General features: G+C 40.4%; 2 protein-coding genes across 2 annotated transcripts; both read right to left on the bottom strand.

The window, feature by feature from the left end:
• Positions 1–372: 372 nt before the first annotated feature.
• Positions 373–1,464, bottom strand: LOC116577711 (olfactory receptor 4D1-like). The gene has a single exon (XM_032321330.1). It carries the CDS (start codon positions 1,306–1,308, stop codon positions 373–375), a length of 936 nt encoding a protein of 311 aa, XP_032177221.1. The 5' UTR covers positions 1,309–1,464.
• Positions 1,465–9,551: 8,087 nt separating this feature from the next.
• Positions 9,552–10,493, bottom strand: LOC116577713 (olfactory receptor 4D1). The gene has a single exon (XM_032321331.1). It carries the CDS (start codon positions 10,485–10,487, stop codon positions 9,552–9,554), a length of 936 nt encoding a protein of 311 aa, XP_032177222.1. The 5' UTR covers positions 10,488–10,493.
• Positions 10,494–23,106: the final 12,613 nt, after the last annotated feature.

Raw genomic sequence — 23,106 nt, forward strand, 5'->3', positions numbered from 1 at the left:
TTGAGATTCTCCCTCTCCATCTCCCTCTGTCCCTTCTCTGGACACAGTCTCTCTCTCTCTCTCAAATAAATAAATAATTTTTTTTTAAAAAGTGAGAAAGTGCCTAAAATAATACCAAACATAAGAGTACGTACACAGAAATATTGATTTAATGTCAAATGTCACACTCCATAAAGACTTTCCTCTATTTTTCACATGGTAGAACAAATGTTCATATGGAAAAGTTGTCTTTTAAAGCCAAGATTATTTCTTTAATTAGGCTGCACATAGGGCTTGAACTCACTTCCTGAGATCAAGACCAGAGCTGTTATCAAAAGTTGGACACCTAAACGACTGAACTGCCCATGTGCCCGTAGTCAAGACACTCTAAGCTCACTTCCTATTACATATCATGAGGTGCTTGCGTAATCTCTTCATGGCTGCCTGCATCTCCTGATTCCTCAGAGTGTATATCATGGGGTTGAGCATGGGGGTCATAACCGTGTAGCTGATGGATAAAGTCTTATCCAAGGAAAAGGTACTGAAAGGCCGGGAGTAGACAGAGATACAGGGAATGAAGATCATAGACACTACAATGATGTGGGTGGTGCAGGTGGAAGCTGCCTTCTTCCTCGCCTGCCCTGAGTGGGACCTCAGCATCACCAGGATGACCGTGTAAGATATCAGAAGGAGAAGGAACCAGATGAGGACCAGCATTCCACTGTTGGAGATCATGAGGAACTCCAGGAGGGAGGTGTCCGTGCAGGCAAGTCTCAGCACTTGGGGGACATCACAGTAGAAGTTATCCAGGACGTTGGGACCACAAAAAGGCAATGGGAGCATCAGAGCCAGCTGGACAATGGAGTGAACAAATCCCCCTACCCAAGTAGCCAACACCAAGCCCACACAGAGCTGAGTGTTCATGATGGTGACATAGTGGAGGGGTCGGGAGATGGCTATGTAGCGGTCAAAGGCCATCACTGAGAGGAAGAAGACAGTCCCGCCACCAAAAAGGTGAACAAAAAAAATCTGGGCCATGCAGCCCTGGTAGGAGATGGTCTTCTTGTCAGAGAGGAAGTCTACCAGCATCTTTGGGGCAGTGACAGAGGAGAAACAGAGGTCTAAGACAGCCAGATTTCGGAGCAGAAAATACATGGGAGTGTGGAGCCGGATGTCCGAGGTCACCATGACCATGATGAGGAGGTTTCCCACAACAGTGGTGGTGTAGACAAACAGGAAAACCAGGAACAGGAAGAGCTGGAGCTCTCGAGTCTCTGAGAACCCCAGAAAGACAAACTCTGATACCCACGTGAGGTTCCCTGGCTCCATGGCACCCTCTCCATCCTCCTAAAGAAAAGGAATCATAGATACAGATGCATGGAGTCACTTTAAGTGCTCATTCGGGGCTCCAGCTGAGTTGTGTGGGTCCAGAGGATGGAGCCTCACGTGCAGACCATATCGCCATGTGCTATTATTAATGGGCTTGTCAGTGGACAGCTGACAAGCTAGTGCTGTCATATAAATTGGTGAGATATCTTAAAGCCATCCAGAGACATATGCAACCTGCCTTTCAAAGATTCCATGGGATCCAGTCTGGGGACACAGTTGGAGTCCAACACACCCGCCATCAAATTCAGGGCTTCTAGTCACTTGAGATTTGACCTTGATTATGTTACTTAATCTCTCTGAGTCTCAGTTTCCACATCTGTAAGACAGGAATAAAGACCTCTTCTTTAGAGAATTGTCTAGGGTATGAAATAGAATAACCCATCAAGTTCCTTAGAAAGTGTCTGGAAACGAATCACTCTGGCAATCACTTCTTCTGGGTATTCTCCTCCACTAAGACATCCTCCCTTCCTCGGGTCTCAAATACACTTTTCTAGGAATGACTTTTCATGCAACATTTGCCAGATCGTCATGTTAATGGGCTTTTCCTGTGACTATCGTTTTCTTCCACAGTTTAACTGAAGTTCCCAGAGGCAGAGACACGGATCTTTATTTGTGCCCCACCATGCCCATCTTGGTGACAGTCAATGCTCCCAAGTTACGTGGGGTTGATGCCGGGTTCGTGAAGAGCTGTGGGGTGCATCTCCTTACCTGGAAAGAAATGGAGTGTGTGCTGAGACGAGAGAGGCCAAGATGAGAGAGAGTCTCTGGTTTAAGGAATAGGTGATGAATATTGCATGACGGAGACTCTCAGAACTCTGCTGAAAGGAACAAGAAGTTTAGAAGATGTTACTGATACAAGGGGAGAAGATGGAGGAAGATGTTGAAACAAGAGCATGGAAGCAGACAAAGGAATCAAGCTGGGGAGGAAGGGGAAGGGAGATGGAGGAAGAGAGCAGGTGAAGGAAAGGGAAAGGGAAGGTGGGGGGGAGGAGGGACCAGGGCAAAGCTGGAGAAGGGGGTGAGGGGGAGATATAGAGGGAGACGTGTTAGGGTGGGGGCCTCCCCACTCCTCCTGCCCATTCTCAGTCCCATCCTCTCCCATGTGCCTACAGCAGTCCATCAGAGATCAATGGTCAAGTTCATCTCATTCTTTCTCTTCCATTTGCTTCTGCCACAAGCCAGTTCTAAAAGAACGTCAGTGAGACCTTTCTAAGCTCATGTCTGATCACATTTCTCCTGTTCAGGGGGGAGTCTCACACTCTCTCTCTCACCATCTCCATCATTCCTTTTCTCTCTCTGTTTTTCTAATAAATAAATTTTCTTTTCTTAAAAAGAAAAAAAAGAACCACCTGGGGAGCTTTTGAAGACCGAGTAGTGTGTCCCCAGCTCCAGACTTCCTCATTCAGCTGGTCAGTAATAGGGCCAAGAATCTGCATCTGGAACGAGTTCTCAGATAATGCTGACGCTCCCGGTTCTGAGCCACACACTCAGCTCCACTGACTGTTCATCTTGGAGAGCTCCTTCCTGCAACATCAGTTCCCTGGCCACTGCCCACACATCACCTATGACAGCGGGGGTGACCCTAGGGAGAGAGGGCATATCCTCAGGGACACACTATTGGACTGGGCTCAGCTCTAGAAACAGCTGGGCTGATTCTCCCCACCCCCCACCAAACGCACACACTGCCCCTGATTCCCACTGGAGACAAGGGAACAATGGGAGTTGTTAAAAAGTTTCTAAAAGTTCTCAAAAACATTTAGCTTTCTGAGAGGTCTTCCATGGGAACCAAAGTACCAAGGACACTGAAAACTTTAGAGATTTGGAGGATGTGGGATTGTCAAGCCATGATCTAAAAGGGTAAGAGTCTCTTCCAAAGAAACAGTTTCTGGGAGTTTTAGACAAATCCATTTATGGGCCAGGGATTCTTACCCTTAATAGAATCACCTGGAGAGCTTGTGAAGACCGAGTAGTGTGTACCAAGTCCCTGACTTTCTGGTTAGTAATAGTGCCAAGAATCTGCATCTGCAACAAGTTCTCAGATAATGCTGACGCTCCCGGTTCTGAGCCACACACTCAGCTCCACTGACTGTTCACCTTGGAGAGCTCCTTCCTGCAACATCAGTTCCTTGGCCACTGCCCACACATCACCTATGACAGCGGGGGTGACCCTAGGGAGAGAGGGCATATCCTCAGGGACACACTATTGGACTGGGCTCAGCTCTAGAAACAGAGCTGGGCTGATTCTCCCCACCCCCCCACCAAACACACACACTGCCCCTGATTCCCACTGGAGAAAAGGGAACAATGGGAGTTGTTAAAAAGTTTCTAAAAGTTCTCAAAAACATTTAGCTTTCTGAGAGGTCTTCCATAGGAACCAAAGTACCAAGGACACTGAAAACTTTAGAGATTTGGAGGATGTGGGATTGTCAAGCCATGATCTAAAAGGGTAAGAGTCTCTTCCAAAGAAACAGTTTCTGGGAGTTTTAGACAAATCCATTTATGGGCCAGGGATTCTTACCCTTAATAGAATCACCTGGAGAGCTTGTGAAGACCGAGTAGTGTGTACCAAGTCCCTGACTTTCTCATCCACCTGGTTAGTAATAGTGCCAAGAATCTGCATCTGCAACAAGTTCTCAGATAATGCTGACGCTCCCGGTTCTGGGCCACACCACCATCTGTTCTCTCTCTTACTCTCTCTTTTTCTCTTTCTTTCTCTTTCTGAGAGTGTGCAGAATCATCAAGCTTGCTGGTTTGATTACTTTCTTTCTATGCCTTCTCTTCCTTCTTCTCTTTCTCCTTTTCTTCTTTAAACTTTATCTTTTTTTTAGAGAAAGTCATCCATGGGAAAACATTTCTACAATATAATCAATACTTTAAAAAATCTTTTCCTTTATTTTACCAACCAGACCCGCCAGTGTTGATTTACCATCCATATCCAGGTCTACTAACATTATCTATAAAATGCTAAAAAATTTTTTACATGTGAATTACTACTGTTTTTAACACAAGAGCTGCTGCAAGAAACTCCTATAATTTCTCACTATGAGAAAGTGATCAAAACCAAAAATGGACTGCCATTGTAAGCTTGATGTGTTGTAAAACCCGATTTCTTAGATCTCTCTGATCTACACAGTATTTCCAGGTTAGTCTAAATTCTCTCGTTGTACATGTTTACACTTGGCCAAATAGTTTCTGCCTCTGGCAGATAAGAATGTAATGTGAAGATCTCCCACATACAAGAGACGTAGATTAAAAAGCAAACTGACCACTGACTCTTATTTAGAGCTTCAGTCCATTTCAAAATTTAATCACTTGGAGCCAATTAGCCTGGATTGATTCTGGGGAAGGGAACAGGACTTGTATATTTCATTGACTATCACATGGGTGACTTTGAGTTCTGATTCTGACTTAGCTTTCACTAAGAGAAAACGAATATGTTTCAGTTCATGTATTTCCCCTGTCAAGGCACATATGGGTTTGTAGAATGTCCACCAGACCTCTTCTGTTCACTGCATCCACTGGCAATATAATGAATTCCAAAGACCAGAATGGCAGGGAGAGAGGAATCATACTAAAGACCCAGTCATGGAAAATGAACTGAGAAAATGATTTCCCCATGTAGCATTATCTAAGAAAAGAAATATTTGTCACACTTAACTATTGTTACCACTTCAAACTTAAATGGATACATCCAGAAGCAACTTCATTTAGATTCCCATTGAGGGTGCCCAGCATCACTGATAATCAATAATTCTCCCGTTACGATGGTCGGTTTTCTATGTCACCTTGACTGGTCTATAGTTCCCAGTTATTCGATCCAACACTAATCTAGGTGTTGCTGTGAAAGTACTTCACAGATGTGATTGCTGTCTACAATCAGTTGATTTTAAGCGGAAGAGAATTTCCTAGATAAACTGGATGTGCCTGATTCAATGAGTTAAAAAGCCTTGAGGGCAGGCCTGAGGTTTCCTTGAAGAAGGTGACATTCTGGACTGTGGCTTCAGCTCATGCAAAGTCCCCACCTGCCCATCCTGTGCATTTCTACTGGGCTGCGGGTCAGTCTCACAGTCATACAAGCCAACTCCTTGCAACAAATCTCTTATTAGACATGTCATCTATATCCAACTGGTCTTATTGCTCTGGTGGAACTCGGACAGATACACCACCTTTCATGCATCCAATGTAAAGTGAACATTTAGGCAAGGTTGAATGAGGTCTTTTCCTCCTCATACCTCAATCATCCCTGAACTTGATTAAAAATCCAACTGGAGGTGGGGCGCCTGGGTGTCTTAATGGGTTAAAGCCACTGCCTTCGGCTCAGGTCATGATCTCAGGGTCCTGGGATCAAGCCCTGAATCAGGATCTCTGCTCAGCGGGGAGCCTGCTTCCCTTCCTCTCCCCCTGCCTGCCTCTCTGCCTACTTGTGATCTGTCTGTCAAATAAATAAATAAAATCTTTAAAGAAAAAAAATCCAACTGGAGGGGCGCCTGGGTAGCTCAGTCAGTTAGGTTATGATCCCAAGATCCCACATCAAGCTCCTGGCTCAGCAGGGGATTCTGCTTCTCCTTCTTCCTCTGCCCCTGCTCATGTATTCTCTCTTGCTCACTCTCTCAAATAAGTAAATAAAATCTTTTAAAAAATAGAACTGGAATGGCAAGATCAACAGATTCATAAGGCTGAGACATGAAGTATTCTCTGAGCCAGGATCAAACTATGATTGAGCATACCAGATAGAGAAGCTGAATCACCCAGAGGTACACCTGAAAGTAATGTACCATTGTGTGTCAGTTGAGTAGAGTTATATTAACAAAATTGTTTCAATCTGCTAAAACTGAAATAATTTACAGCCTTCCATCAACAACTTCTAAGAGAGCTGTTTTCACTAATCCTATATAAACAAAATGACAATAGAGCATTACTTCAGTAGACCTGATTGTTTAGACCCTAAAGAACCAAATGACTCTCTTGGTGTAATTTAAGAGTATCGGTGGGAAGGTTGCAACTTATACAACAAAGCTCAAGCAATCAAAACAACATGGTACTGGCACAAAAATAGACACATACACCAATGGAACAGAATAGAAAACCCAGAAGTCAATTAATCTTCAACAAAGCAGGAAAGAGCACCCAGTGGGGAAAAGAAGTCTTTTCAACAAATGGTGCTGGGAAAACTGAACAGCTGCATGAAAAAGAGTGAAGATGGACCACTTTCTTACTCCATATGCAAAAGCAAACTCGAAATGCATTAAAAACCTGAATGTAAGACCTAAAACCATAAAATCCTAGAAGAGAGGACAGTCAGTAATGTCTATGACATCAGACAAAGCAATATTTTTGTAGATGTCTTCTGAGGCAAGGGAAATAAGAGCAAAAATAAACTGTTGAGCCTACAATAAAATAAAAAGCTTCTGCACAATGAAGGAAGCAATCAACAACACTGAAAGACAACATATTGAATGGGAAAAGATATGTGCAAATGATGTATCCATAAAAGGAATTAGTGTTCAAAAAAGTAAAGAACTTCTACAATTCAACAGCAGAAAAACAAATAATCCAATTTAAAAATGGGCAGAAGACATGAACACACATTTCTCCAAAGAAGACATCCAGATGGACAACAGACACATGAAAAGACACTCAACATCACTCATCATCAGGGAAATGTAAACCAAAACCGCAATGAGACGTTACCTCTTACCTATCAGAATGGCTGAAATAAAAAACACAAGAAACAACAAGTGCTGGCGAGGATATGGAGAAAAAGGATCCCTCATGCACTGGTACAGCCACTGTGGAAAACAATACGGAGGTTCCTCAAAAAATTAATAATAAAACTACTCTAGTATTGCACTATTCCATATTTACCCAAAGCCTAGGAAAACTCCTATATGAAAGGATATGTGCACCTGTATGTTTACTGAGGCATTATTTACAATAGCCAAATTGTGGAAACAGCCCAAGTGTCTATCAACAGATGACAAGATAAAGAAGATATGGTTTATATGTGTGTATGTGTGTGTCTGTATAATGGAATATTATTCAGCCATATAAAGGAATGAAATCTTGCCATTTTCAACAACATAGATGGGTCTAGACAGTATAATGCTAAGTGATATAAATCAGTAAGAGAAAGACAAATATCATATGTACTCATATGTAGAATTTAAGAAACAAAACAAATGAACAAAGGGGAAAAAAGAGACAAACCAAAAAATAGACTTTCAACTACAGAGAGCCAACAGAGGGGAGGTGGGTGGCGGGATGGGTGAAATAGGTGAAGGAGATTAGGAGGACACCTATTTTGATGAGCACTGAGTAATAGTTGGAATTGTTGAATCACTATATTGTATACCCGAAACTAATTTAACACTGTACATTAACTATTCTGGAATTAAAATTGGAGAAAAAGTATTGATGAGAAGTCAAAAAACAATTGGAAATGGGAATGGTGGAGGAACTAACATTAATTGAATGCCTACAATATGCCAAGACCTGTGTTGGAATTTTTCCGTTCACCCACTGACCCACACAACACTGTGAGCAATTATGGAAATTTTATAGCTAAAGAAGTAGAGATTCAATGATGTCCAAAGGACACACAACCAGCAGGAGTTAGAGCGCAGATAGAGTGCCTTGGCTACAATTCCCGTTAGTGTCTCACTATACAATTTAAGACAGCATCAGAACATGGGAAATGTTTTTAATTTAAGCCATTTTATGAACAACTTATTTTTTAAAGATTTATTTATTTACTTTAGAGAGAAAGCATGCGCATGAGTAGGGGACATGAACAGAAAGAGTGAATCTTCAAGAAGACTCCCTGCTGAGTGTGGAGCCTGACTTGGGGCAAATCACAGGACACATGAGATTGTGTCCCCAGCCAAAACCAAAAGTAGGTCACGCAACCAACTGAGTTACCCATGCAGCCCATGAACAACTTTTAAATTTTTTTCTGTACAGTGTTTATAGTTGAAAGACATTGCACCAACCCATTTAGGGCTAATAAATTTACGTCCAAATAACATTTATATCATAAACATAGTATAGCTTCAGTAAGAGATGTCTTAAATTCTCAAGGATATAGCTGTGTTCATCTAAAAGAGGTTTTTTTCAACAAATTCAGTTCAAAAGTGAGTATCTCATGTTGTGAGATCATGTGTAAGTACATCTGAGGAAATGTCTCCCATTTCTCTCCTTTAGGTCAATGTTATAGATTATAATTAACACTTCTTTGCTTCCTACCATCCTTAGAATTGAATTCTGGATCACAGAAAAGCAAATTTTTCATAAATTAAGAAAGAGACCCAAGATAACTATTTAAAAAATTGAACCAGGGGGCGCCTGGGTGGCTTGTTGGGTTAAAGCCTCTGCCTCCAGCTCAGGTCATGATCTCAGGATCCTGGGACTGAGTCCCACATCGGGCTCTCTGCTCAGCAGGGGAGCCTGCTTCCCTTCCTCTCTCTCTGCCTGCCTCTCTGCCTACTTGTGATCTCTGTCTGTCAAATAAATAAATAAAATCTTAAAAAAAAAAATTGAACCAGTAAGTGACTTCTGGTTATTTACAAATGGAACCAATAGATTGAATGGGTAAAAGAATATTGACAACTATCAGTGGATGCAAATACCTAGCTGAGTAAAGTTACAGAACTCCATAGATAAAGAAAGAAGAGTAAAAGCGGGAGCAGAAAAGATTGTGATTATTCCAGAATTAAGATGAGACTGTTCACCAGTCATCACAGATATTCATCCACAGCTGAGGAACTCTTCAGGTTTTCGCTTGTGTTTGTGGGAAACCTTGAATTTCACATCCCACCCACAGCCTTGCCTCTAAAATTGGAGTCAGAAGAACCAAGTCCTGGCCAAGCTCTTCCAGCAACTTACTTGTGGTTCACCATTGAGCAAGTTACTTCTCTCTGAGTTCTCTCATTTGTTAAAGTGTTTAATATGAAACAATCCATATTGTTTAATATGGATTAATAGTTTAATATGAAACTGTCCATTTTATAAGGCTGAGATCAAAGTGAGAAAATGTCTAACACAATACCTGACACAGGAGTAGATTCAGAGAAGCACTGATTTCATCTCAAATGTCACAGTCTATAAAGATTTCCCTCCACTTTTCACGTGGGAAAATAAAAGTTCGGAGGGAAGACTTGTCATTTAAACTCAAAATTTTTTTATATTCATTCCTTGTTACATATTACAAGGCGCTTGCCTAATCTCTTCATGGCTGCCTGCATCTCCTGATTCCTCAGTGTGTAGATCATGGGGTTGAGCATGGGGGTCATAACCGTGTAGCTGATGGACACAGCCTTGTCCATGGGGAAGGGGGTGAAGGGCCGGGAGTAGATATAGATACAGGGAATGAAGATCATAGACACTACAATGATGTGGGTGGTGCAGGTGGAAGCTGCCTTCTTCCTCGCCTGCCCTGAGTGGGACCTCAGCATCACCAGGATGACCGTGTAAGATATCAGAAGGAGAAGGAACCAGATGAGGACCAGCATTCCACTGTTGGAGATCATGAGGAACTCCAGGAGGGAGGTGTCCGTGCAGGCAAGTCTCAGCACTTGGGGGACATCACAGTAGAAGTTATCCAGAATGTTGGGGCCACAAAAAGGCAATGGGAGCATCAGAGCCAGCTGGACAATGGAGTGAACAAATCCCCCTACCCAAGCAGCCACCACCAAGCACACACACAATCGAGTGTTCATGATGGTGACATAGTGGAGGGGCCGGGAAATGGCTATGTAGCGGTCATAGGCCATTACTGAAAGGAAGAAGACGGTCCCACCTCCCAGGAGGTGGAAGAAGAAGATCTGGGCCATGCAGCCCTGGTAGGAGATGGTCTTGACCTCATGAAAGAAGTCCACCAGCATCTTTGGAGAAGTCACTGTGGAATAGCAAAGGTCTATGACAGCCAGATTTCGGAGCAGAAAATACATGGGGCTGTGGAGTCGGGAGTCAGAAGTCACTGTGACCATGATAAGGATGTTTCCCACAACAGTGGTGATATAGACAAACAGGAACACCAGGAACAGAAATTTCTGGAGCTCGTGGGTCTGTGAGAATGCCATGAGGACAAACTCTGACACCTGTGTGATATTCTGTGCTTCCATGGGATCTTCCCCACATGCCTAAAGAAAAACCATGCAAAAAATCATGAAAATTCCATCATTTACCTTAGGAGAGTCAGAATAAGTTGATCAAAGTCATTGTTGAATATATTCTAAGATGGAATTTAGGAGAGCCTTCCATGGAGATAAATACATTTTCAAGGCCCTCACAGACTTATCTCCTTAACCACACCCTACATCATATCCCAGGCTTTTATGGGTCTTTCCCCGCTTTGTATCACTCTGTCCGTGTCCCACATGTTTCTTGTTGATTCATACCTAATGTGCCCAACATAGTGCCATGTGAACTACAGGCTCCACAAACATGGTTGAATCAATGAAAAAAATGAACAAACATGTCAGCAAGTACAGGTGATGGCAAATATCATCATCCTGGCTGCAAAAATCTTGAAAGGATACAGAGACTAATGATTTTAGATAAACAAATAGATGCTTCGTCATGGCAGTTTGAGCTGCGTATGATTCATTGCCGAGGAAGAGAGGTGTGGATTAGAAGAAATTTTCATGCCCTAATTTGGAACCAAATGTAAAGCAAACAAGCAGATGATCTTGGCTAAATCTGGGATGATTAGGACTTCTCAGCCTTTTCCATATAAATACTTCTCTAATGGCATTGTTGCCATGAGGCCATCTGTAGAGATATCTCAGAACATCCCAGGACAAATGCAAAATTTCCTTGAACTCTCAAGCTTTATATTTTAAAAACTATTGGAACTTTCTATTATAGGCATATGTCTAGACAATCTTTGAGGGTTTTTTTTTTAATTTAAGTATTGTGGCTTATAAACTTTGATTGCTAAGATCAAGGAGTTACAGAAAATACAGAATAAAGAAGAAACAGATTTCATTAGTTCAGTAAGTGGAAGTTCTAGCAGGCATTCCCTTGAAAAATAAACTTAGTTCTTTAATGTTAAAATTCATTCCCTCAAGTTACACCTTTCTAAAATTTTCTCTAATCGTTCAGGAAAACTTGTCCTGAGGCTCCACCCTGTGAAGACAATAGAGCCTAAAAGGATTTCTCCGCCCTGCTTCCTACCTGACATATGAGAAGAAAACAGCAATTGCCATGATATGTTTTTTATAGGGAATTGGATGAATAAGTATAAAAAGACTTCTATCTACAATTATGAAACAGAATTATCTCTGAAATTATCTGTGAGGTGTTCCAAGACTCAAAATATTGTCATCTTTATTTTATCCCTAGAATTCACATTCAACCCCAATAGGTGTGTAAAAATGGTGTACCAAGAAGATGCATTTTTTTTTTTTTAATCCTGTGACTCCACCAACTGTCAGCGTAAGACTGTATGAAAAGCATCCCATGGACAACTGAGAACCCCTGTAAGCCTTTGGGTGGGAAATGATGTGATGAGACAGGGTTAAAGAAGGCTTACCCCGGCACACTGGGGTGGAAAGCCGCAAGACAGGCGGCAGTGGAGCAGACACTCAAGGGGCATTGTCAGAACTCTAACAGAGGGTAATACATCTCTGTCTCCAGCTTTGTGCCCTTGCTCTACCACATGCTGTCAAGATTAGACTGGGTGGGCAGCATCTTAAATGGCCTGGTTTGGCCTCTCTGAGAAAGCGCCCGACCTCTAACCCTTTCCCCCCAACCCCAACCCTCCCACCTAATTATGGATTCCTAAAATGCCAACAACAGAGCTCTAGTATCCCTATTTTTACCTTTATCCCTATAAAAATTACAACTGTCACACACGTCTCTATGTCTTCATTAGTCAGAGATGCACAGTCTGTAACGTTAACTTCCTAAAAGACGTTTTCCATCTACATCAAAACTTTCAAGATTTTCCATGGTTCTTCAATGACTATAAGAAAGAATTCACACTTAGATGGCTTTTCAAGGGCTCCTACCTTTCTTTGCAGACCCGTCTGCCACTTAGCAGTAGCTGAAGTAGTCAACATTTCTTGTAGTGGTGACAGGAATTGCTGTCATTGTAGTAGCAGACATTTACTGAGTGTTCGCTAGGTGTTGGCACTACGCTAAACAGTTTATAAACATTAACCTGTTTAATTCTCATATAGTATTTGCATCCTTATAAAATATAGTAAATACTGTTAATTATCCCCACTTTACAAACAAATAAACGGAGGCTTAAAAAGGTTAAATAATTTGTCTCACGTCACACTGAGAGTGAGTAGCAGAGCTGGAACTCTGACCCAGGTCTGATGAGTCCCATATTCTGCACTCCTAAGCACTATTCTCTTCTTACTTGCTCCCTGCTGAGAACCCTTGACTCCAACCAAACTGATCCCCTCCTCAGTTCCTTAGGCGTCAGGACCTTTCATCAGTCCAGTACCCCACCTGGATTGCCTTCCCATCCTGCTCATCTATCTGAATCCTACCCCTCCTTCAAGGCCTGAGAATAATGAACTATTCTCTAACATTACCACGGACTAGTATTTTTCCATAAGGATGTCTCCTCACTTGTGTTTGTAATTTCAATGCAAGTCTGATATGTTGAGTGCTACACTCAACCCCAAGTACCCCAAGTTCCTGCAAGTCTGATATGTTGAGTGCTACACCCAATCCCAAGTATCCCAAGTTCCTGGGGGCACACATAGCCTTTCTCATAGATAATTCCTAAAAGGATGCTTGATGGCTTGATGTGTTGGGATGGGCCAGACCACGGTGAGAGATGAAAAGAGAGCAAGTCGCCAACGAATGAAAGTTCAGTTCAAGGGAAGTTAAAGGGAACTCCAAATTATAATTCCCACTATCACCAGAGTTACAAACCTAAAAGCGTCCTCTTAGCATGGCCAGCATGCTTTTCACGAACTTGTAAGAATCTTTGAGATGATTCTTCCGCCTACGTGCAAAAAGAATAGATTTAGATGGGAAGGCAAAATAAAGTGACATACTGAGGGTCATGGATATGAATAGGGAAAGAGAAGGATTCCAGACCCTTTTCTTTTGTTGCTCAACCTTGTTTCCCATCCACCATACTCTTGTGAAATTCGTCCATGCAGGACTAAGGAGGGTGGGGGGGGGGACACGTGATTCCAAAAATGGGGGGTGAGGGGCGCCTGGGTGGCTCAGAGGGTTAAAGCCTCTGCCTTCGGCTCGGGTCATGATTCCAGGGTCCTGGGATCGAGCCCCGTGTCGGGCTCTCTGCTCGGCGGGGAGCCTGCTTCCTCCTCTCTCTCTGCCTGCCTCTCTGCCTACTTGTGATCTGTCTGTCAAATAAATAAAATAAAATCTTTTAAAAAAATTTAAAAAGTGGGGGCTGAATCTAGTCTGTGGTCATCTTGGAAGTATTAACAGGTCTTATTAAGACAAGATCTTGAGGAAGGGAGGATGGAGACATAGCAGTAGAGAAGGAATGGAGACTCAGAGTGGGAGAGCAGCGGGCAGGAGGAGGAGAAGAACAGAGGATTAAAAGGGAAACAGTAGAGGGCGGGAAGTGTGAGAGAAAGACCTGGTGTGTTTTCTTCTAGGTGTGGGAAGAAGCTGGAGTATGTGTGTGGGAGATGGGGGAGAAACCAGCTGTGTCTCTTCTGCTCTCCCTCCCACCCTCTGTCCTGAATTCCACACAACACATAAGCCAGTATGGACAAAAGTCTTAGTTCCAGATAAAATTAACTGTTCTCCCAAGCCCCGTCCCCCAGCATCCTTGCCCAGTGACTTTCCCATACCCTCTCTCCACCCCATGCTGGTCTTACAATAGGCTTTGCAGGAGCCTTTTCAATGCTGACTTGTCCATGGGAAGGACACAGTAGCTATCACCTACCTCTGGCCCAAAGTGGCCAAGGAGACTTGGAACCTCCACCCTCCAGACCACCCTTCTCTGGCAGCTCCATTCTTTTGCTGGCCTCTGTCAGACCAAGAACACAGAAGACTGGCCTGAAGGGAAAGGACACTCCTCAGGGAACAAAACTTAGGCTTAATTCATGCAATGAAGCTGGGCTGAGGCTGCTGAGGGCAGGAGCAATGGGAGTTATTAAAAAAGTGTGTGAGCTGTTGCATCAGATGCACATTATCATTGAGAAACCACCTTGGGTCCCAGTGCTCCGGGGGCACTGATCATAGGACCAAGACAAAGAAGAAGAAGAAGAATGCTTATGGGAAATGAATTCCTGGGGAGGTTTACAAGAACCAAATCCTTGGAGGTTAGCATCATGGTCAGTGCAAGGCCTCCACCCTCTGCTTCCATCACTGTAGTTGAAAAAGTAAGCTCTATCCTATGACATGGTCAAAGTCATGACCTCTATAAACTCCAAAGCCTTTTCACATGTCCATTTGTTAAGGCATCTCTCACCCCCACTTCTGATCTGCTCTCCTCACAGCTGGCATGACCTTCTCAGTACAAATTGGCTAAGTTTACCCTCAAGATACAACTCACATACCATAAAATTCACCATTTTTAAAAAAACATTTTATTTATTTATTTGACAGAGATCACAATTAGGCAGAGAGGCAGGCAGAGAGAGAGGAGAAAGCAAGCTCCCCACGGAGCAGAGAACCGATGTGGGGCTTGATCCCAGGACCCTGGGCCCATGACCTGAGCCGAAGGCAGAGGCTTTAACCCACTGAGCCACCCAGGTGCCCCCAATTCACCATTTTTAAAGGTACACAGTTTTAAGGTGAGTTTTCCTACATTCACAGGTCTGTGTAGTCATCACCAGCCACTGCCTAACTCCAGAGCATGCTCTACTCCCTGAGAGCAACCTTCTGTTCTCTAGCAGTTGACTCTCCAGTCTGTTCTATCCCCAGGCTCTGGCAACCACTAATCACTAATCTACTTTTTGTTCCCGTGGATTTGCCCATTCAGGACACTTCATACACATGGAGTCATAAGACATATAGTCTTCTTTCTTCTTTCTCCAAGCATAATGTTTCCAAGGTTCTTCCATTAGTTAGTACCACATTCCTCTTCACGCCTGAGTAATATTCCATTGTGCGGATATACCAGTTTGTTTACTATTATTCCATTCTTGGGCAATTGGCTTGTTTCTACTTTTTGGCTATTATGAATAATCTTGCTATAATATATGCACACGTGTTTTTGTGTGGACATATGTTTTCAGTTATCTTGAATATATCCCTGGGAGGTGAAATACTGGGTCATGTGATAACTCTATGTTTAGCCTTTTAAGGAACTGCCAATCTATTTTCCAGCAGCTGCACCATTTATATTCCCACCAGCAGCATCTGAGCAGTGGCAATTTCTCCAACACTTATTATCTATCTTTTTATTGTAACTATCCTAGTGGGAGTGAAGTATTTCATAGTGGTTCTGTTTTAATTTTTATTGCAGTGTAGTTAACATACAATGTTGCATTCGTTTTAGGTGTACAACACAGTGATTCAACTATTCCATACATCACTCTGTGCTTATCACAACAGGTACCCTCCTTAATCCCCATCACCTATCTCACCCACCCCCCACCTACCTCCCCTCTGGTAACCACCATTTTGTTCTCTATAGTCAAGAGTCTATTTCTTTCTCTTTTTAAAGATTTATTTTAAAGTAATCTCTGCACCCAACATGGGGCTTGAACTTACAACCCCAAGATCAAGACTCACCTGCCCTGCCGACTGAGCCATAAGGTGCCCTAAGAGTCTGTTCCTTGTCTTCTTTCTCTCTTTTTTCCCTTTGCTCAATTGTTTTGTTTCTTAAATTCCACATATGAGTGAAATCAAAGAGTATTTGTCTTTCTCTTACTGACTTATTTCACTTAGCATTATACTCTCTAGCTCCATTCATGTTGTTGCAAATGGCAAGATTTCATTCCTTTATATGGCTGGACTATATATATATATATATATATATATATATATATATATATATACACACCACATATATATATATACCACATCTTCTTTATCCAGTCATCTACCAATGGACATTTGGGCTGTTTCCACAATTTGGCTATTACAAATAATGCTGCTTAAACATAAGGGTGCATGTATCCCTTTGAATTAGTGTCTCCTTTTCTTTGGGTGAATCCAGTAGTGTGATTACTGGATTATAGGATAGCTCTATTTTTAATTTTTGAGGAAACTCGTACTGTTTTCCACAGTGGCTGCACCAGTTTGCATTCCCACCAAAGTGCATGAGGGATCCTTTTTTCCACATCCTCGCCAGCATTTGCTGTTTCTTGTAATTTTATTTTTCAGCCATACTGACACTTGTGAGGTGATGTCTCATTGTGGTTTTGATTCACATTTCCCTGGTGATGAGTGATGTTGAGTTTCTTTTCATGTGTCTGTTGTCCATCTGGATGTCTTCTTTGGAGAAATGTGTGTTCATGTCTTCTGCCCATTTTTAAATTGGATTATTTGCTTTTCTGCTGTTGAGCTGTAGAAGTTCTTTGTATCTTTTGGATACTAACCCTTTGTTGGGTATGTTGTTTGCAAAAGTCTTCTCCCGTTCAGTAGGTCATTTTTTAGTGTCATTGATTATTTCCTTCGCTGTACAGAAACCCTTTTTTTTTTTAAATATAGTCCCATAGTTTATTTTTGCCTTTATTTCCCTTGCCTCCAGAGACATATCTACAAAAATGTGGCTTTGGCCAATGTCAGAGACATTACTCCCTGCACTCTCTTCTAGGATTTTTATGGTTTCAGGTCTCACATTTAGATCTTTAATCCATTTCAAGTTTGTTTTTGTATATAGTGTAAGAAAGTGGTCCAGCTTCATTCTTGTTGCTGTCTACTTTTCCCAACATCATTTGTTAAAGTGACTTTCTTTTTCCCATTGGGTATTCTTTCCTGCTTTGTCGAAGATTAATATAATTATCACATAATTGTGGGTTTATTCCTGGGTTTTCTTTCAGAGTCCATTGGTGTATGTGTCTATTTTTGTGCCAGTACCATACTGTTTTGATTACTTGAGCTTTGTAATATAACTTGAAGTCTAGAATTGTGGTATCTCCGATTTTGCTTTTCTTTTTCAAAATTCTTTTGGCTACTCAGAATCTTCTGTGGTTCCATATAAATTTTAGGATCTTTTGTTCTAATTCTGTGGAAGATGCTGTTGGTATTTTGGTAGAGATTGTATTAGATTAGTAGATTGCTTTGGGTAGTATAGACATTTTAACAATATTTTTTCTTCCAGTCCATTAACATGGAGTATCTTTCCATTTCTTTGTATCATCATCAATTTCTTTCATCAATTTTTTACAGTTTTTAGAGTACAGGTCTTTCACCCCTTTGGTTAGTACTATCCCTAGGTGTTCTTTACTTTTGGCACAATCATAAATAGAACTGTTTTATTAATTTCTCTTTCTGCTGCCTCATCATTAGTGTATAGAAATGCAAAAGATTTCTGCACATTGATTTTGTATTTTGTGACCTTACTGAGTTCATTTATCAGTTTTGGTAGTTTTTTTGGTGGAGTACTTAGGGTCTTCTAAAGGATAGTATAGTATCATGTCATCTGCAAATAACGAAAATTTACTTCCCCCTTACCAGTCTGGATGTCTTTTACTTCTTTTCATTGTCTAATTGCTGTGGTTAGGACTTCCAGTACTATGTTGAATAAAAGTGGTGAGAGTGGATATCCTTGTCTTATTCCTCTCACTGTGGTTTTGATTTGCATTTCCTAATGATCGGTGATGTTGAATATCTTTTCATGTGCTAATTGGCCATTTGTATATCTTCTTTGGAGAAATGTCTATTCAAACTCTTTGTCTTTTTTTAATTGAGTTATCTTCTTTTTTTGAGTTATAAAGATGCTTAGTGTGTTCTAGATATTAAACCCTTATAAGATGTGTGATATGCAAGTAGCATCTCCTTTTCTGTAGGTTATTTTGTCATATTTTTATAATGTTTGATGCACAAAAGATTTTAATTTTTGTGAAGTCTAATACATCTATTATTTCTTAAGTTGTGTTTAGTGTCAAATTTTAAAATCCATTGCCAAATTTGAGGTCATAAACTTTATCTTGTGTTTTTGTTTAATAGTTTTATACTTTTAGCTCTTTTCTATTTAGCTTCTTTTCTAGTTGATTCATGTTGAGTTCATTTTTATGTGTGGAGTGAAGTAGGAGTCAAACTTTATTGTTTTGCATATAGTTACCCAGTTGTCCCAACTCCATCTTTTGAAAAGACTCTTTTTCCATTGAATATCTATTGACCATAGATATGATGGTTTATTTCTGGACACTCAATTCTCTTCTTTTTTAAAATTATTAACATATAATGTATTATTTATTTCAGGGGTATAGGTCTGTGATTCATTAGTCTTTCACAATACACAGCACTCACCACAACACACACCCTCCCCAATGTCCATTACCCAGCCATCCCATTCTACCCACCTCCTTCCACTCCAGCAACCCTCAGTTTTGTTTCCTGAGATTAAGTTTCTTATGGTTTGTCTCTCTCTCTGGTTTCATCTTGTTTCATTTTTCCCTCATTTCCCCTATGATCCTCTGTCTTGTTTCTCAAATTCCACATATCACTGAGATTACATGATAATTGTCTTTCTCTGATTCGCTTATTTCACTTAGCATAATACCCTCTAGCTCCATCCATATAGTTGCAAATGGCAAAATTTCAAATTTTGATAACCACATAATATTCCATTGTATATAGATACCACATCTTCTTTACCCATTCATCTGTCAATGGACATCTAGGCTCTTTCCATAGTTTGGCTATTGTGGTCATTACTGCTATAAACATTGGGGTGCAGGTGTCCCTTTGGATCACTACATTTGTATCTATGGGGTAAATACCCAGTAGCACTTGCTGGGTCATAGAGTAGATCTATTTTCAACTTTTTGAGGAACTTCCATACTATTTTGCAGAGTGGCTACACTGGCTTGCATTCCCACCAACAGTGTAGGAAGGCTCTGCTTCCTCTGCATCCTCACCAACATGTGTTGTTTCCCGACTTGTTAATTTTAGCCATTCTGATTCATGTGAGGTGGTGTCTCATTGTGATTCTGATTTGTATTTCCCTGATGCCAAATGATGTTTAGCACTTTTTCATGTGGACACTCAATTCTCTTCAGTTGGCCTAGATGTCTATCCTTATGCCAGTACCTTATGCCAGACCTTATCCTTATGCCAGACGTTTTGATTACTGTAGCTTTGTAGTGAGTTTTGAAATTAAGAATTTTGAGTCCTTTGCTTTTCTTTTTCAATGTTGTTTTAGCTATTTGAGGCTCCTTGTAGGTTGCGTATGAATTTGAAGATTGTGCATTCAATTCCTGCAAAAAAAAGCCCATCAGAATCTTGATGGGAATTGCATTGATTCTGTAGATAACCTTGGAGGATATTACCATCTTAACAACATTGAGCCTTCCAATCTATGAACATGGGATGACTTTTTATTTATTTAAATTCTTATTAATTTTTGTCAGAAATATTTTTCATTTTTCAGTGTGCAAGTCTTTCACATCCTAAGTTCAATTTTTCTTAAGTATTTTATTCTTTCAGATGCTATTGTTAATGGAATTTTCTTTTCCTTTTCTAATTGGTTTTAGAGAAACACAAATAAAATGTATATTTTGATCTTGCACAATGCAACTTTGTTGAATTTTTTTTATTAGTTCTAATAGTTTTTGTGGATTCTATGGGATTTTCTATATAGAGAGCCATGTCTTCTGCAAACAGAGTTAGTTTTAGTTCTTCCTTCTTTTTGTCCTGCCTTTTATTTCTCTTTCTTGCCTATTTGCTCTGGGTAAAATTTCCAATACAGTATTGAAAAGAGCAGTGGTGAAAGCGGGCATCTTTTTCTTGAAGGCTTTCAGGTTTTCACCATTGACTATGATGTTAGCTGTGACTTTCATAAATGCCCAGCTTCTTGGGGCTCCTAGGTGGCTCACTTGGTTAGATGTCTGACTTTGGTTTTGGCTCAGGACATGATCTCATGGTCATGGGATTGAGCTCCACACTGAGCCCTGCACCCTTGAGGAGTCTGCTTGTCCCTCTCCCCCTGCTTCTCCTCTCTCTCTCTCTCTCTCAAATAAATAAATAAATAAAATCTTATTTTATTGCTAATTTTGTAAAATTTTTATCATAAAAAAGTTATTTAATGCATCTATTGATATTATTATGGGGGGGTTCTTCATTTTATTAATGTGGCATATTACACTGATTGATTTTCTTGTAGTGAACTATCTTTGCATTCCTGGCATAAATCCCACATGGTCATGGTGTATAATCTTTTTAACGTACTGCTGGATTTGGTTTGCTAGAATTACACTGAGGATTTTTGCTTCCATATCTATAAAGAATATTGGTCTATAGTTTTAGTTTCTTGTGTTACTTTTCACTTTGTTATCAGGGTAATCATGACTTTATATAATGCCCTTGAAAGTGTTTCTTTTTCTTTAATTTTTTTGAAACATTTGAGTAGTATTGTCATTAATTCTCCTTTAAACGTTTGGTAAACTTCAGTGAAGCCATCTTCTCCTGGAATTTTCTTTGTTAGGAGGTTTTTTAATACTAATTCATTCTTGTAGAGGTCTGTTGAGATTTTCTATTTCTTCTTGAGTAATACCTTTTTAATTTGTATGTTTCCAAAAATTTGTCCATTTAATATGGATTATCTAGTTTGTTTGTGTATAACTGCTCATAGTATTCTATTTAATCCTTTTCATTTCTATAAGGTTGGTAATATGTTCTGTTCTAGCAATTTCCTTCCATAAGGTTGGTTTCTTTATTCTTTTATTAATTTGCATCTTCTCTCCCTCTCTCTTTTATTTAAATATTTTATTTATTTATTTATTTGACAGAGAGAGTAAGAAAGAACACAAGTTGGCAGAGCAGCAGGTCGAGGGAGAGGGAGGAGCAGGCTCCCCACTGAGCAGAGAGCCCAATGTGGGTCTTGATCCCAGGACCCTGAGATCATGACCTGAGCCAAAGGCAGACACTTAACTGACTGAGCCACCCAGGCACCCATCTTCTTTCTTTTTTTCCTTAGTTTAGCTAAAGATTTCAAAATCTTGTTCATCTTTTCAAAGAATCAACTTTTGGTTTTGTTGATTCTTTCTATTCTTTTCATATTCTTTGTTTCATTTATCTTACTCTAATATTTATTACTTCCTTCCTTCTGCTGGCTTGGGGTTTAGTTTGCTTTTTTTTTTTTTCTCTAGTTCCCTAAAGTATAAAGTTAGATTGTTGATTTTAGATTTTTCTTCTTATTTTAGATTTTTTTAAAGTAGTCTCTACACCCAATGTGGGGCTTGAACCCACAATCTTGAGATCACACACTCTGCTGACTGAACCAGTCCAGTACCCCTCTTCTTTTTTAATGTAGGCATGCATGCTATAAACTTCCTTCCGAGTACTGCTTTTACTGCATCCCATAAGTTTTGGTATGTTGTGTTTTTGTTTTCATTCCTCTCAAAGTATGTTCTAATTTCCCTACTGATTTCTTCTTCTACCCATTTGTTAAGAATCTAGTTTAATTTCCACGTATTTGAAAATTTTCCAGTTTTCCTTTTATTAATTTCTAGCCTCTTCCCATTATTGTCAGAGAAGATACTTTGTATGATTTCAATCTTTTAAAATATCCAGCAATATCCTGGATGAGATCCTGCACTGTATAGAGCTTTACCACTGGAAGAAATTGTAGAAAATGTACAAGAAATCTCTATTATTTCTTACAGCTGCAAGTCAATCTACAATGATTTTAGTTAACAACAACAAAACACTGAACCAGAATTCAGAAGACATATGCTACAGTATCAGCTCTATTACAAATTAACAATATGTCCTTTGGAGTGTCACTTAAACTCTCAACTTCTATTCCAAATCTCCAAAAATAAAAGAATCAGAAAAAAAAAAACCCAGCAGAGCAATAGATTGCAAAGTCAATATCCATGGACAACATTTATAATAAAACCAGATAACAAGGTTTACAGACCCCAACAAGCAAGTGAGAAAAATCCCTGTACAAGGGCTGCGTGGTCTCAGCATCATCTGTGAAGGAGGAAGCAGAGGGAGGCAACAGGATGCTTAACAGACCTGCAAAGAAGAAAATAAAAATAGCCAACAGGTATTCTCTGGAAAGTACGGCAGGCCAGTTCAATAATAGCAGTTAAAAGAGAGCGGTTTTTCCAAATCCAGTAGAGGGTGAATGTAAGAAACCTTGAGTCAAATCTCTGAGAACTGAGAAACCAGAGCTTCTTTCCAGCACACACCCCACATGGAAGAGAAGCTGCTGGAAGCGAGATCAAAACGGATCCAGATGAGACAAAGGAGTGGTAGAGTATTTGACTGCAGATGAGACAAAGGAAATAGAAGGTACAGACAAAAATGGTGGGGAGGACAGAGCTAGTAGATCTCAGAAAGCAAGAAACCACATTGTTGAAGACTACATGAAAACGACAGAAGAGAGGATGAATGAATCAGGCCCTCTTCCAAAAGTTCAGCAAAACTACTTTCACATAAAAATGAGCCATAGAAAAAAATCAAGGGAAAATCCCGTACTTTAATTTCTTGTAAGAAATTTTTTAAAAATAAGAGAAAAAAAAAAAAAAACCCAAAGACTAAAGGAAGAGCATAATAGCCCAGGGACAATGTGATTACACCAGAAGGACATGTCCACCAAACAAACCAAAAGTACAATGTAGAGGTTCTAAGACACAGTCCAACTTCTCCCACTTATTAGAGATAAAAACT

The sequence above is a fragment of the Mustela erminea genome, chromosome 18 (genome assembly GCF_009829155.1).
Source record: "Mustela erminea isolate mMusErm1 chromosome 18, mMusErm1.Pri, whole genome shotgun sequence".
NCBI classification, from domain to species: domain Eukaryota; kingdom Metazoa; phylum Chordata; class Mammalia; order Carnivora; family Mustelidae; genus Mustela; species Mustela erminea.

Coding starts and splice junctions, on each gene's coding strand:
- LOC116577711 (XM_032321330.1), bottom strand. CDS start 1,308: ATGGAGCCAGGGAACCTCACGTGGGTATCAGAGTTTGTCTTTCTGGGG.
- LOC116577713 (XM_032321331.1), bottom strand. CDS start 10,487: ATGGAAGCACAGAATATCACACAGGTGTCAGAGTTTGTCCTCATGGCA.